This window comes from Camelus dromedarius, chromosome 17 (genome assembly GCF_036321535.1).
Source record: "Camelus dromedarius isolate mCamDro1 chromosome 17, mCamDro1.pat, whole genome shotgun sequence".
NCBI classification, from domain to species: domain Eukaryota; kingdom Metazoa; phylum Chordata; class Mammalia; order Artiodactyla; family Camelidae; genus Camelus; species Camelus dromedarius.
This window is the reverse complement of record NC_087452.1, coordinates 41779137-41794968: the sequence shown is the minus strand read 5'-3', so window position 1 is coordinate 41794968 and position 15832 is coordinate 41779137. Positions and strand designations below refer to the sequence as shown.

Below are 15832 nucleotides of genomic sequence, written 5' to 3'. Positions count from 1 at the left end.
TCACTGTTTCATCTTGGAATTTGCTGTATTTCTCCACGGGGTGAAGTGGTTTATTGACTGTCAATTTGTAAAGTGCACTCTGGGATTATCTAAATGCAAGATAGTAGGAGTGGAAACATATTTCATTGCCTTTTCTGTCAAATGGAACTAACATGCACAATAAATCATATTCTAGCAAGAGGGGATGAAATTCCAGCGAGTGACCTAGAGTCTCCATCCCATGGTTGTCCACATGGAGTCCTGGCTGGATAACTTGTGTTCTCCAGGGTCTAATGGCTTCTTCTACTATCCCTTTAGTTTAATCGTTGTTTTTATACATATGTGTTTGTGTGTATAGATGTATACATTCTGTATGCATAGGTAAATATTTGGCTTAAAACCTACTCCTCTGAGTTAGGGAAGGAGAGAGACACAGAGAGAGAATTTCCCTCCCAGCCAGTCCCCATCCCCCAGTATCTTCCCCATGCCTCCTTCACCCTCAGCTAACCACTATTATTTGTTTCTCATGAGTCCATCCAGATTTTCTTTATGTGCATACAAACAAATGTGAATATGAATCTTTGTTTTTTTTTCTTTTATACATAAAAGGTAGCCTGCCAATACACTGTTCTGCACTTTGTGTTTTTCTCATTTCCCAGAGAGCATCCTTATGCTATTTATTGCTGTATAGTATTCCATTATTCTAACGTGTGGATAAGCCATCAATGATATAATCGGCCCCCTTTTGAAAGAAATACAGTTTCTTTCCAACCTTTTATTATTATGACAATAAATAACTCTGTATATTGACATTTTGCCTGTGTGCAAACATACTTTAGGACAATTTTTTAGAAGTAGAACCATGAGAACAACCGATCTACACATTTGTAACTTGGACCAGTATTGCCAAGTTGCCCTCTGGAGGGGCTGTACCAGTGTACTCTCACCCATAATGTGCTGGTTCTACTTGAAGTGTTTTCAGTGGATTTGTGAAGAGAGAACACATTTTTATCATTTCTTGTCTCCTATCTATAAATACTCATTCCTTGAACAAATAATTACCTAGTGCCAAATGTGCCCTAAGCCCTCTTCTTAGGCCCTGGAGACACAGCCGTGAACAAAACAGACACACCCCTCTCATGACATTTCACTGTGAGGCAGAAATAGATGGCTAAGGGTAGACATGATATATAACTTTCCCAATCATTTAAAGCCTGAGTCACCAACGCAGATGCCACGCAAGGAACTCAAATATGCGAAGAAAGTCAGGGGTGAGAGGGCGGAGGGAGGAGAGGGCACTGGGTAGTCCTGGCAACCACAAGACCTGTGTAAAGGCTGCAGCTCCTGGTCTGCTCTTCACTGTTGGGTCACGTGGAAGGACAAGGTCCACGCTGATAGATTTTTTAAAAAAAGACATTGTAAGTGTCTGCACTGTACGAGCAAAAACAAAACAGCCACAAAACATGTTTGCCACCAGCATGGGCCTGGGACCTGTATGTCGTCCCAGGGCTGCCAGTTTGCAGTCTCCAGTTTAGAGCTGTTTTCTTGAGTTGATTTCGTGTGAGATCTTGCTGAGAACAGCCATTCCCATGTCTGGAGAATGCTTTGCTGCACCTGGAACTTTTAAACCAGCCGACAAGGAAGCTACAGAGACAGCGCTTATTTAAATAATCAATTTGGTAGTAAAGGAGTTTAAATCTGAACGCAGCCCCAGTCCTCAGAGATGAGGAAGAACAGGTGTGGTCCAGTCTTCCCCTCTCGGAAGTCCTGCATTTCATCAGCTGCCTTTGGAGAGGTGCAGGTGAGCAACCTTGCTTCCTGGTTTCTGGCGCCAGTTACACACAGCACTAGGAGGGTATCTAATAATCTTCCAGAACCCCACTGGTGAGGAAAATGTGTTTGTATAAATCAAGGGAAAATAGAAATTGTAAAGCTGAATTAAGTTATGAAGGAAAAAACACGAGTTTCAATGTTGGAGAGGGAAATGTTGTTCTTGGCACTTCAAGCTTTTCTGAGTGCAGGACCTCCTTGAGGAGCCCCATGCAGCACATGAGATGGTCTCATGTGAGCGTGCAGCCCAGTCTGCCAGATCAGGATGTGTTAAATCAGTTTGCAGACTGATCCCCGGGACGTTCCTGCCGCCTCTCCCTTTTCACTCTGTGATTTCACTTTCCTGATTAGTAAGTCCAAAGGCCAAGGAATACTAAACTGAGAGGAGGAGCCTCCCTGATGATCCAGCCATATAACAAGTACCTCAGAGCCTAGTGTAGGGAACAGCATTCTTGGCAGAGGAAACAGTATATGCAAAGGAGAGGCCTGATAGATATGATACAACCTTGGGGCTGTGTCCTACTCTCTTGCCATTTTTCTCCTCCTCATACCTCCCTTGGAGCAGTTCAGTGATATGCAGTCTGGAGTTGTGAGTTTTGCTTCCTGAAGACATGGAGGATGAGTGACTACAGAGCTAGTAGATGGTGGGTCTCAGCCCTCAATACCCAGAACACAGAAAAAGTGCCCATCTTGGCCCGGGGTCATGTGGTATGCACCCCAGGTCAACACGTCTCCTCTCAAGACTGAGGAGGTCTTGTTAATTACTACATTGGTCCCAGAATACTTTTCAAGGTTTCTGTCATTGCCATCCCTTCCTCAGATAAACCAGGGGCAGTCATTCTCGGAGCCATCCTACTTATCTTGATATGCAACAGTGGCGGGAGCTCAGAGTCAAGATCTGGACACTCTCCCAGCCCATAACTTGCTCTGGAATCTCAAGCAGATGCTTCCTGGACAGCAAAGAGCCCCAGACATGAAGGCTTCCGCTACCATCTCAGCTCTGCACTTCAGCTGTGTGACAGAGCCAGCCTCTCAACCTCTCTGAGCCTGTTTCCTCATCTGTAAAATAGCATCATGAACTTCTGTCTCATAGAGAGATTGTGAGAACTGGTGAAGGGGTTTCACGACAGTGCCTGACATACCTCCAGCTGCCTTAGACTCTTCCCCAAGCACAGGGGCTGGGGGCTGGGGCAATTTCTGCTCCTCAGGAAATGCCAGCACCCCCCTCCACAGCCAGGTGGACCACAGAAGACCCCCTTCTGCCATCTGTGGACCAAGAGAACAAAGGGAAACCCAGATTCTGTGTGCTATGGGGTTTTCTTCACTCCATACAGTCCAAACCAGGAAACTGCAAAGAGACCAATGGCTGGAAGACCAGGTTACATTTGAAATAATCGGAGTCCTTGAAGTTCTGCACTGGAGCATGACCGGGTCCAGTCTCCGGGTCCACACCAGCCCTCTCCTCTCCTGACACACTGGGCCCCACGCCCACACTCATGGACTCTCCTCTCCCTGTGAATTCCAGCTGCATCCTTACGCTTCCCTCCCCTCTCTTCCCCCCCTCCCTGCAGACAGCCACCCTTTGGCCATTCCTCCCTCACCAATGATGAGGTCTGTCCCCATGGAAGAGATTAGTGAAAAAAGGCATGCTGATCTTAGAGGTGGATTCAGAGCTGTTTGGGTAGGAAATTCCAGGGTCCTGGGTGCCCCGAGTGTGTTCTAAAACAGGGCTGGTGGGGTGCATAGACCTCAGGTAGCCACATGCCTCATTGTCTTGCAAATTCCTCACCCCATGGAGGACGGGAAGGTGCACACGGGCTCGAATCAGGCCTTCTAAAGCACCAGACCCAGGGCAAGGTCTCCTCTCACTCAGTTCCAGGGGCAGGACAGGGACACGTTTGGACATCGATCTACAAGCAGCCTAACCACTGACTGGCCAGTGAGCTAGGAGGTGGAGCTCTACGCAGAGAGGATGAGTTAGCAGATTGAACTGGCCATGCTCTCTACCACCTTGCCGTTCTCCCGTCAAGACGTGGAGTCTCGTTCTCCTCCCCAAAACCTAGATGGGACTTTGTGGTTGCCATGGTGAACAGAAGGCAGTAGAAGTGGCGCTGAGTAACTTCTGAGACTAGCTCATAACATGTGATCGGGCTCCTGCCTGGGGCTCATTCTCTGGGAGATCACTCACTGTGGCAACCCAGCCACCATGATGTGAGGAAGCCCAGGCCACTGGAGAGACCATCGTTTTAAAATACGGGTTTTACCAATGTTCATAGCAGTATTATTTACAATTGCCAAGGTATGGAAGCAACCTAAGTGTCCAGCAACAGATGAAATGGATAAAGGAGACGTAGTAAGTATATATACAATGGAACACTACCCAGCCATAAAAAAGAATGAAATTTTGCCATTTGCAGCAACATGGATGGACTTGGAAGGTAAGTGAGATAAGTCAGAGAAAAACAAATCCTGTATGATATCACTTGTATGTGGAATCTAAAAAATACAACCAACTAGTGAATAAAACAAAAAATGAAGCAGACTCATAGATACAGAGAACAAACTAGTAGTTACGAGGGGTGAAGGGGAAAGAGGGAGGGGCAGTACAGGGGGAGGGGAGAAAAAAAGGATTACTAAGAGATTATATAAAATCATGTATGTGAAACTTTTGAAAATGCTGAAGCACTATAGAATTTAAAGACTCTTCCGTTCAATTAAAAAAAAAGAAGATTAAAATGGGTCTTATTTTATTCAGGTATGAGGAGGCCAGCAGATCAAAGATGACTGCCATGGAAAAGATAGTTTGTTATACTCAGAGTTTCCAAGAGAAGAGTGTGCACCAGGCCATGGGGAGGAGGAGGGTTGGGGGAGCACACGGGAAGCACCAGCGTTGGTCAGAAGGCAGAGGGAGAAAGGGAAACTGTAACCAGAGACTTTACTGTGGTTTCCATGGAAACAGATGTGGCAGGGTTAGCAGGTTTCGGATTGGCTAGTTAGAATAATTTCAGTGGGCTCTGGGGTACAGGGACTATCTCCCATTGTCTGGTACCTGGCCCTACAGTGATTAGGAAGATAGCCACCTGGAGTGTAACAGCCCGGTTTCTGGAGGTGGCTGGGGGGATGGGCTCTGGACTGATTGGTTTGCACATGAAAGACACGTTTCCTCTAGGAATGAGGTAGCCCTGCGATGGGTAGTTGCTCCAGAGTCAGCAAGGCCCCAAGGTGTCAAAACATCAGAGCACAGTAAATAAAAGACATGGCTAATAAAGGCATCTGTAGGTTTTCCAGCTAACAGCCCACAGGTCTCAGCCTACAGCTGTCATCAGTTGCAACGTGAGGAAAGCGCAATTCAGAAGATTCAGGCCCCCTCCTTCAAACAGCCCAGCTGACACCATGTAAGGCAGAGACAAGCGACACCTGTCAAGTCCTGCCCAAATTGTAAGTCACGTACGAAATGTTTTTTTTTAAATCATTAAGATTTAGAGTAATTTTTTACACAACTGTAGTAACTTGAACAATAGTAATGAATGAAGCCAAACAGATTCTGGCTCTCCAGAATTTAAACTGGGACTTAATGAAAATCAGTGAGTTGCTAGCAAGAGACAAGTGGTCAGACCCTAAGAGAAGCAGCAATGGAAGATCCAGCTGAGGCATGTTCACAACAGATGACTTACTCTGGAATAACAGGAGTGCCGGGCTGGTGTGGCCCTGGTCCTGAATGATGATGTAGTTTCCCGAGGTCAGCAGCGGGACCTCATCCTCCCTGAGGCCTTCGGGTGGTGAGTTTCTCCCGGGTCTGTACTGGGTTCCTTGGGTGGGGCAGAGACCCTGCTCTGAGACCCTTGTGCTGAGACTAAGAGTCTCCATTCCTTGCAGCCAAGGGAGCCTCTCACCCCTGGGGGCATGTGGTGCCAGCCGGAGCTGGGCATACAGTAAGCAAGCAGGACGGGGAACCCACCCACCTTCATTTCTCCTGCCATGAGCCATCAAGGTCCTTGTAGGGACAGAAAATGTTAAAGAGCTTCGTGACGCTCAAGGTCTGGCCAAATCCAGGTGGCTAGCATTTTCATTTCTCCAAAATATTTTACTGTTAATATTTTTAAAGATTTTTTAATTGAAGTATAGTTATTAACAATGTCTTATTAGTTGCAGGTGTACAGCATAGGGGTTCAGTATATACATATGTTCTTTCTCAGGTTCTTTTCCATTATAGGTTATTACAAGGTATTGAATACAGTTCCCCGTGCTCTACACTAGGACCTTGTTTATCTATTTTATATATAGTCATGTGTATCTGTTCATCCCAGATGCCTAATTTATCCCTCCCTCCTGACTTTTAGTATTTTAAAAATAATTTTAATCGTCAAAAAATGCCCAGAAATTTCACTTCTTTATCTCCAAGCTCAGACCAGGACAGGTGCCCCCTTCTGGTTTGCACTCATTCCAGAACCTTCTGGCAACAGACCATCATCTGCATGTCCCTGCCTGCAAAGGCAAGGCCCAGAGAGAGGGAGCCCTTGCCTGTGGCTTCTTTCAGTAGAGACAGGGCCTCCTCAGCCGGGTCCCTCTCCTCCCCTCCCCGCACCTCCCTCTCCACCCGCCCCAGCCCAGCACTCAGGTGTGGAGCGCAGGAGGCGCCTGCCACGGCCCTGAGTGGCTTTAGCGGTGTGGGGGGGGACATCGGTGTGGAAGGGCAAAGGGAGGCAGGTGTATCTGACTGACTTGAGTGAGTGTGTATTTGTGTCTGTGTGTGTGGAGGTGGCTGGGATGGGGAGAGGGGAGGAAGCGGGAAGGAGGGAGAGTGGAGTCAGGAGATGGGTGGATTTATTGAGATCTTATTTACTTTTCCTCCCTATATTCACCACTCCTCCAGTTCCAAAGGGGGCAGCCCAGCCCTCTCTCCACCCAGGCCTCTGGGGAAAGTTTTGTGAAAAATAGAAAGTGCCTGCAGACGCTCCTGTGCTCTCACTGGCATCCATGCGCTTGAGGGAGGGTTCAAGACCAGGAGGGCAGGAGGCCGGGTTGGAGGGCACAGGGTAGGGGCGGGGTAGTACTTGGCAGGGTTGGGCCTTTAGTTATGAAAACTTTTGTATTTGGACTAGGTGTATGTTTTTAAAGTACCGCCTAAAACTGATATAAATTGCTGAATTTTTTTTTTTTAAAGGAGGGCAGGAGGGTAAGGGAGGACAGTGCCAAGGTGGGAGAAACCAGCCCAGGCAGAGACAGCCTGGTCACGTGTGCACCCTATGTCCTGACATGTTATCTGAGCCTGTGTACGAATGAGCTGGCTCCTGTGTGTGCCAAGACGTGTGTCTGTGACCAGACCTGCCCATGAAATATGTCACGCCACAGACTGGGGGCGTGTCTGTCCTGTCCACCTCGGCTGACTCTGCCTTGGCAACCGCAGGTCAGGGAGTAAAAGGGGCACCTGTGACTGGGCCGAAGCCGAGGGCTGCAGAACCTGGGTGAGAGAGCCCAGAGGCCAGCAGCCAGGCAAGAGCAGCCTCCACCAGCCTGGCCAGGTGACACCTAGTGCCCGACAGAGGGGAGACATCGAAGGGACCATCCACATGGGGGCTAGAAGGGTAGGGGCTCACCTCAGGGGGTTCATTGCCTCCAGAGTCACCAAATCAACTTGGGACTCTGACTCTCTGCCCCTCCAAGAGTCAAAGCCACTCTTGCCAGTGAGCTAAGGGCACACGGGGCGACCCTGCCCACTCTGCCCCCATAGCTCTTCCTTTGTAACAAGGTTGCAGGCTGAGGCCATGTCCTCCCCTCACTCAGGGCTCCAGGAAGGACCTGAATGCAGGGCTCTGTCACTTCAATCCACCCAACTTCTCTGGGTAGGGCAGGTCTGGAATTTTGGAGGTAGAGAGGAAGTGGCTAGGGTATCCTCTTCCAGGAAGGCTTCTTGGATTTCTGGGTACACTGAGGATGCAACATCTCAGCCCCAAAGCCCCAGAGTCTCTCTCTGTCTTGCTCTCAAATTCCCCAAACACTCCATGACCATCAGCTTTACTCCAAGTGTCCTGTTCCATCTGTGCTCGGGTCCTCTGGCTAGCTGCCCTTTTCTCCTCACCAGTAGCCAGCATTCACTCTGCTATTTCATCTCCTACTCCAAGACTGGTGCCAAGTGGAACACATCACTCTAATTCCCCTGTTCTCCACTCCTCCAGACAAAGCACACAAGCCCTCACATTCCTGAGGGATTTTCTGTTAATACCCTGGGGAAACTGAACAGACATGCATATCACAACAGCCAGGTGACGTGTGGGACACAACTCAGCCCGCTCTGGTTAGAGTACCCCAGGAAGTTGGCAGGGAGAGAGGCCAGCTTCCGTACCCACTGGGCATGTGGAAAGGACCTCACAACATGGGGGCCAATCAGAGGGCGGGCTACAACTACTGGACCACTGGCCCATCAGGGGGCTTTATTCTTGGGAGTGAAGTGTCTCTAGGTGGGAAGGATACTATGCACAGGTCCCACCTAGGGACAGATGGAAAGCATCTCTGGGAACAAGGGTAGAAGGGGAAGATGGCTGGGAAGCCCAGGTGTGAGTGGACACAGGCTTTTGGTTGGAAGGACCCATGTGTGATGGGGGAGAGAGAGTGTTGGAAAGCAAGAATTAGGATGCCAGGGGAGCATGGGTGTTAAGGGCGAAAAATTGAGCTGTTGGGGAGCCATTAAGGATGCTGTCTTGGGGCAACCTGAGTGGGGAAGACAAGACAGGGTGTCCTGGGGCATAAGGAAGCCCTAGGGCGTCCCTGGTAATACCTTGATCCTCCAGGTCATAGGAGGGGCAGCTAGAGTTCACACCCTCCCGCTAGGGACCTGTCTCCTCCACTCAGGGGAGCCGCTTCCAGACCAGTCTAACCCAGGCATGTACCGTGGTTTAGTTACAGGAGCCAGTGCAGTCCCCTTCCCATTGTGGCTTAAGCTGGTTTGAGTTGTTTGTCATTTCAACCTTCAGATCTGAACTAGTTTCTTAAATGATGCTTGTTCCTTGCTCAAGAAGTATCAATGGCTCCAGATTACCTACAGGGTAAAGTCCAAACTCAACCTAGCCTTCAAGACCTCATGCTCTTCCTCCATCATTATGTCCTCCTGGCCCTTACATGCAGCCTTTTCTGTGGACACTACTGATGGAAAAGTCCTCTCACCCAGAATCTGAGGGCTCCGAAAACGACTTTGTTAGCATCATCTCCTCTGGAGGGCCTCCCTGGACTGCCAGGAGAGTGAATCACTTCTACCCTGTGCCACCCTCTGGTATTCCCCTGCCTCCTCCAATACACACCTGGAGAATAAATAAAAGGACCTCTGTGGGCCTGGTTTGTCCTGCCTAACCTGGAGCAGGCCTTGGAAGCTGATTTCAAATTCTGGTTCACAGTAGGAGAGAAGGAAGGCCGCCTGGGAGACCCTCCTCCAAGTCCCAGGGTGACCCCAAGAGAGAGACTGGGGGCCAGCTCAAGTTTGTATCCACTTGACTGATCACCAGGAATCTTTGCCCAGATCCTGCTTCCACCACTCCATTCCCAACAGAATGGCCGTGTGCTGAACCAGCCGCACATGCAGTTAAAATCAGAGAGGCAAAGAGAAGCAGGTACTGAGACAGAAACTTAAGTGACAGACCCACAGAACGTGAGACTGAGACGCCCACAGAGAAGACAAAAAAGGAGGCCAAGAACAGAGCCTGGAGGGCAGAGTTTCAAAGACAGAGAGCAGGGCAGGGGCGGGCTGGGAAGGGCATTGCCAACCTCTCCCTTCTGGATTAATGCCCTCTTCCCAGCTCCCCTTTCTTCAGATCACCACCTCACTTTGATCTCAACATCCAGTATTCCTTTGTCAAGGGCAACCTCTCCCTCACCCTTAGAGCAGTCTCACCCCTACCCCACCCCCCACCTTGCGGTCCAGTTGTGCCCTCCCACACTGGAGCACCCCCAGGGCTCTCCCAGAGACTCCAGGCCATCCTCCTACTTGCTCCTGTCCTTGCTCCTCGAGCCCTGGTCTCACGTCCCCCAGCCTTGGCATGCCCATTTCTGCCCCCCTCACTCTGGTCCTTCCTACATTTTCCATTTATTTTGAGAAAAATCTCATCCACAAATTTTCTATTTAAAGAGCTCTATTTAAATAGGTATTATGTTAATTTAAAGAAAAATGTTAAATAGTGCAAGGACACTGCATGGTAGACATTTGGGGAATGTGATTGACCTGGGATTTTGGTGCTCGGTCCCTTTTACTGTTCCTGTTTCCTGCATCTCTCTCTGAGGCTTGATGTGCGTTGGCCTCCAATGGGTGGTACCTGTCCTCAGGTCACTGGGGCTGCTCTGCTCCCATTCCCAGAGAGCCCAAAGTGCTGGGGGCTTAAGGTCACCAAGGACAGCCCTTAACTAGAACTGACTGTGAGAGCATGATAGCTCAGCTCCCAAACCCTCGTTCTGAATAACTCTGACATCTTGTGTCTAGAATAGAACCTAGCTACACAGAGTGGGCACTCAGTAAATGTTTGTTGAATGAACAAATGTCAAATTTATTGATCTCATCCTTTGTAATTTCTGGAGTTTTTGTTATTCTTAGGTCTTTACCATCCAAGATCAAAAAAGAGTTACCCATGATTTGTTCTGGTATATGTACATGTTTACATGTGAACTTTTTATTTTCAATTATTTGATCCATCTTGATATGTTGTAAGGACTGAGGCAAATAGGTATTTTCTCCTCATGGCTAATCCATTTTCCCAACAGCAATTCTTGAATCTTCCCTTCATCTGTAAAACCAAGATACTATTTTATCTGAGACTCATTCAGTGAAATATTATGTAATCATTTATAATGGTAGTTATAATGATTATGTCACTGCATAGAAAAATGCTCACCTTATAATTTTAACCATGGCCTTTTATAGCTACATGAAAATTACGTCAACAAATAGGCAAGGACAGGGAAAATAAGCTGACTTAAGGAGGCTGATAGGGCTGTGGGTGAATTTTCCCTTTGATTTCTATTAATATTTATGAAATAAATAGTAAATTGAAACTTTAAATGAACAGAATATGGAGGAGAAGAAGGAGTTGAAAGATAGCAAGTTGTTTTCGTGCTTGAACTTTGGATTCTAGCACGAACCCAAGACTTGGTTGAAGACAGGTTTTTGTTTTTGTTTTTGAGGTGATGTCAGGAAGCCGAAGAAGGTGAAGGATGCAAGTAAGGGAAAATCGTTACTGGAGTGTCCTGGGGAAATCTTTACTACAGGAAAGGCCAGACAGGAGATATTCTGTGTATGAAAACACTCCCTTCGGCCCTAAGCTCTGAGCTCCTTCCCAGCCTCAGCTAAGTGAGCGAAACCTCTGGAAGTCTCCCACCCAAAAGGAATCCAGACCTCAGGTGAGTCCACATGCTCCCATCACCTTGCCCTGGCTAATGGGAGGCCCCGTCAACCTGGCAGCAGGGATGCTGATCTCTGTCGTTATATATTAAGAACTGTAAGAGAACCCTATCACCCTGCACAGCTGTCTCTGGAAGATTCCCTCTTTGACCCCTTGGAATTCAGTAATTTTTAAAAATTAAATTCAGAGAACATTTTAATTCGCTAGGTCCTGGCCAGCCATATCTTCACAACAAATGCGAAGAGCATTAGAAGTGGGGGGTAAGGCCTAATCAGCTCCGCACTTGGGTGGGTTTGGCCGGGCATGCGCTGGAGCCTGGGCTACTTACACCAGGGCTTGCCTTGCTAACCAAAAGGGCACTTCACTTAAGCTTTCACGGTTCAGCTGCCTCAGACAATTCACTGGGGTCCCAAAGGTGCCAACAGAAGGGCAGATACTGACACGCTAGGACGCGCCAAGGCAATTGGCACCAGAACCCACGCACAATGCCAGGATGTCACTTGAGGTCCTAGATTTGGGGGCAAAACCCCCACAGCTTGCTTAACTACTTTCTAGAGCAGCTCCCCTTAAGTGCTTTCCCCCCTGCCTCGGCCACAGGAGCCCCGTCCCAGGACTCTCACACCAGGACTCTCACTGGGCTCCACCTGGTGCAGAGACCAGTGAGGTTTGCGAGCTGCCCTTCGCCAGGGGCGCTTCCGGACGTGTTCTTCAAAACTTTGGAGAGGCTCACTGCTTCACCAGGTGAGCATGCGACCTGGCCGCAACCAGCTCCGGGCTCCAGGGCTTGTGGAGTGAGAAAAGGCCTATTAGCCTCGCTCCCTTTAAGCCACTACGGGGTTGGACGTGCCTACAAGGCCTGAAGTGCGCGCGCAACCCTGCGTGGGGCGGGAGGGCTGTTAAGAGTCACAGCCCGCCCACTCAGCCCTATCCACCTACGTCACGCCCCTTAGGTCCTCCCAAATCCCTCTGATTGGTGGAGGGCGTGCGAGCGTGCTCCCGCCCCGCCCCCGGATCCGTCCTCCTGCGGTACTGCCCCGCCCCCTGCATTATCGGGCTGCCAGTGCGGCTTCCAAGTTGGAACGCGAAGGCGCGGGCGCGAACGGGCCCAGACCGTCCAAGGGTGAGGGGACACTTTTCTGTCTTGGTCGCGCTGTGGCCTTCGCCCTAGGCCTGACAGTGGCTGGCAACTCTTTAGAAGCACAGTCTCTGTCCATCTCGGCTCCCCACAGACCCTTTCCTCTCCTCAGCCTTCGACCCACTACCCCGGCCCCCTTCCTACAGAGCATCCGGAAATGCCCATTGCCAAGGCCCAGCTCGACGCCCACATCCTCGAGGTGCCAAGAGGTTGGTCCTCGAGGAACCGCCGCCCGGCACGCGGGCTCTCGGGCCCAGTGCTGATGCGAGTTCTGCAGGCAAGCCTGGAGCCTCCAGCCGCGTACGCAAGCCCCCCCCCCCGACTCCTGTACCCCGGACCCCTAGGGATTCTCCACACTCTGGGACCCTTTCGCCGCCCCGCGCACCCTCCGGTCCCTCCCAATCTTCCTTGCACCCCCAGGTTCTCCCTTGCTCCAGCGCCCCTGATCCCTCCGTGGGCCGCCTCGGTGTAAGGGACCACCCTTAGCAGCTTCTACCTCTGCAAACTGCTGCCTTCGGCGCCCACGTCGCAGACCCCTCGCTTCCCACACTGGGACGCCCCTCACCCAGCATCTCCCCCAAGACACCCTCACAGCACCCTCCTCTCCATTTCTCACGTCTACTCCTTATTCCTCTTGTCTCCTGGTAAACCTCCCTCCCCCCGGAATACATCCCTTCCAGGGCCCTCATTCCTGCATACTTGCGGCGACTCCTCGGTCCCCGGGGCCCCACTCTGCACAGCCCTGTGAACCCTACCTGCACCCCTTCTGGCCCCTGCTTCTTCCGCCTAGGCCCTCAGTCGACTCATCTGCCAGACTCCTCCCCACGGCCCTCGAATCCCAGGCCCCTGACCCCACTCATTTACCCAGACACCGATACATCCGTACACTCCGGCCCTCACATCTACCGCCAGAACCCCTCTGGAATCCCCTACACCCCAATCCCCTCACTCCACTCGTTTGCCCAAGACCCCCTCCCGCCCTCCACTCACCGCCTCGGTCTCACCCCGCACCCCTCTCCCCCCGGGGCTAGCGGGCAGCGCCGGCAGCAGCGGCAGCAGCGGCGGCGGAGGCCGGTCCCCGGGCCGGGACACACCCACCTGCCCGCCCTCCTGCTTTCCCTCGTTCCCTCCCTCTCTCCCGCCCGCCTGCCCGCCCGCCCTCGCTCCTCGCTCCCTCCTTCCCCCTCGCCCGCTCCCGCTTCCCGCGGCGCCCGGCCTCCCGCTCCGCCTCCCCGTGCGCGGCTCTCCCGGGCGCGGCTCCGGGGTTCATGGTGACGAGGCGGAGGCCGCTCCAGCCCACAGGCGGCAGCGGCGGCAGGAGCGGGGGCGCGGGCCCCGGCCGCCTCTTCCTGAGCGCGGGGCCGGGCGGCGGGCGCGCCCAGGCGGCGGCGGCGGCGGCGAGCGCCCCCCCGGCCCGCGGCCCCGCGCGCCCCCCGCGCCGCGCCCCCGTGCGCCTGGCTGCCGGGGGGCCGGGCCGCCCGGCGGCTGCCGCGCCGCGCACCCATGGACGGCCCGGCCATCATCACCCAGGTGACCAACCCCAAGGAGGACGAAGTCCGGGCCCCAGGCGCTGGAGAGAAAGGTGAGGAGGGGCGCGAGCGGGGCGGGCCGGGGGCGTGGGCACACCCTGTGCCGCCGGACTTGGCTGTGGGGCGCCGGCGAGGGCTGGGGGAGGGGTACGTGGGTGCGGGGTGCGCCGCAGGGAGATGGCGAGCACGCGGGTGCCGGAGGGAGGGGGAGTGTGCCCGTGCCGCCCCGAGCGCGTGAGGGGGTGTGCGCCTCTCCCGGGAAGGTTGTGATGTGGGGGTGACCCTCCCGGCCCGGAGTTTGTGTTTGCATTCACACCGACGGAGAAGTTGTGAGTGCGCGCGCGCGCGTGTGTGTGCTGTGTGTGTGCTGTGTGTGTGCAAGAGACAGGTTGGAAAAGTGTGTATGCACCTATCAGAGAGCTTGTGAGTGCGGGTTTTCCTGGCAAGCTGTGAGTTTGCATGTGTACCTTATTAGAGGTTTCTCTGTTTCTGGCTAGGAGGTTCTGGAGTGTGTGTGCATGCCTTCATGAGCCTGAGCCTGCGGAGAGTTTGCATGTGTTCACTTCCGACAGAGTTTGTGTGTTCGTATGATTGTGTGCCTGCTGCACTCAACTGGCAGGTTGACTGTGCTGTGTCCATTGCCTGGGAGGGTGTGTGTGTGTGCACTCACACATAAGAAGGCTGTTGGGGGGGGCCTGCCTGTGTCGAACGTGTGCACCAGGCAGTAAGGCTGTGTGCCTGGGTGTATTTAGTTGGTTGTACAAGTGGGGCGGGGGGAGCATTGCGAAGCCACCTCCCCCTCAGCTCTTTGCTGTCTCGGTGACGGTGACACCAACCTGTTGGGAGCATCTGCAAGGTCTGGTCCTCCCTGGGCTCTTTTACGGCCCAGCTCTAGCAGGTACTCGGGGAGCCCTTAGAATGCCAGGTGTGTCCCTTCCCTGAGAGCCAGCACTGTGCTACAACACCTGGTTTGATTTCAGCACATTTTGGCCCCATCACCCTCTTCTGTTTCCTTTTTGCTCTTTTCCTTTGTGTCCCTGCCCCTTTGAGACCTGTTGTCCCCCTCTGTCACGTGCCCTACTTACTGGCCCTGTTGTGAGCTGCCCTAAGGCTTGGACAGTTTTGAAGGGCCAAGGAATCTGGCTTGTTTTGTTCTGATGATTAAAGCTTCCTGCTGTGCGCAGCCCTGCAAACACCTGGACCGAGGTCAGGAACAGCCCACCAGGACGCCCCCTGCCCCCTCCAAGCCTGGCCTTTGACTTTGGCAAAGAGTCAGATTTTTTTCCATGTGTTACCACTCTTGTACCAGTGGGGTGAGGTGTACAGCCCTACTGAGGAGTGGGGAGGGGGTGGGAGGAACGCTTCATTGCCTCTCTCCAAGCAGGAACCCCTGGGTGAGCCCACCAGGAAAATGCAGGAAACTCCCAGAGGTACCCTCAGATTGGGGATTTGTCAACCCATTTGCACTTTCATAGACCATAAAAGTCTGTGTGTCTGCAGACTTGTTTTATTTTATGTAAAATTAGAATTCAGACTCCCCCAGGCATTTTTATGTGCCTTACAGATGGACTAAAAATTTCTGCACGAGGATGCTCCAGATGTATCTCTGTGTCTTCCTGGGGCCCAAGTGGGCAGCTCCTCGGTGGTCTGGCCTTGTTGCCATTGGGGCCGTCAGTTCTTGGGGCCCTGGCCTGTGAGCTCTGGGCTGGGCATGTCCCCTCAGGGACCATTTTGTAGGAGGCATCAAGGAGATTTGATGCCTGTGCTCATCTCCCGCTGTGAGTTGAGTGCTTTGTATGATGCTTTGCCAGAGAGAGAATCCACGGCTCTTGTGAGAAGAGGTGTGGCATAAAGTGAGGAAATATTTGCCAGGTCTTCAGCCTTCCCGCTGCTCCCCAGCCTGATTCCAGGAGCAGGAGCCTCCCCAGCTTTTCTCCTCTAGCTGCTAGACTAAGAGTCAGTTGTCCAAAATCCAAACT

The 15832-nt window shown here is 52.2% G+C and overlaps 1 protein-coding gene and 1 long non-coding RNA gene across 2 annotated transcripts in view; both read left to right on the top strand.

The window, feature by feature from the left end:
* The first annotated feature begins 1413 nt into the window (after positions 1-1413).
* LOC116158191 (uncharacterized) lies at positions 1414-11231 on the top strand. Its single transcript, XR_004142350.2, has 4 exons — positions 1414-1780; positions 2630-4247; positions 5112-5247; positions 10972-11231. It is a non-coding gene; the product is annotated as an uncharacterized LOC116158191 (long non-coding RNA).
* A 2293-nt stretch (positions 11232-13524) lies between these two features.
* Positions 13525-15832, top strand: part of CTDSPL (CTD small phosphatase like) — a 111348-nt gene continuing 109040 nt past the window's right edge. Inside the window, 3 exon segments of the mRNA XM_064496741.1 lie at positions 13525-13634; positions 13637-13744; positions 13747-13906. Of these exon segments, the coding sequence (XP_064352811.1) occupies positions 13593-13634; positions 13637-13744; positions 13747-13906 (310 nt within the window). The 5' untranslated portion in view covers positions 13525-13592.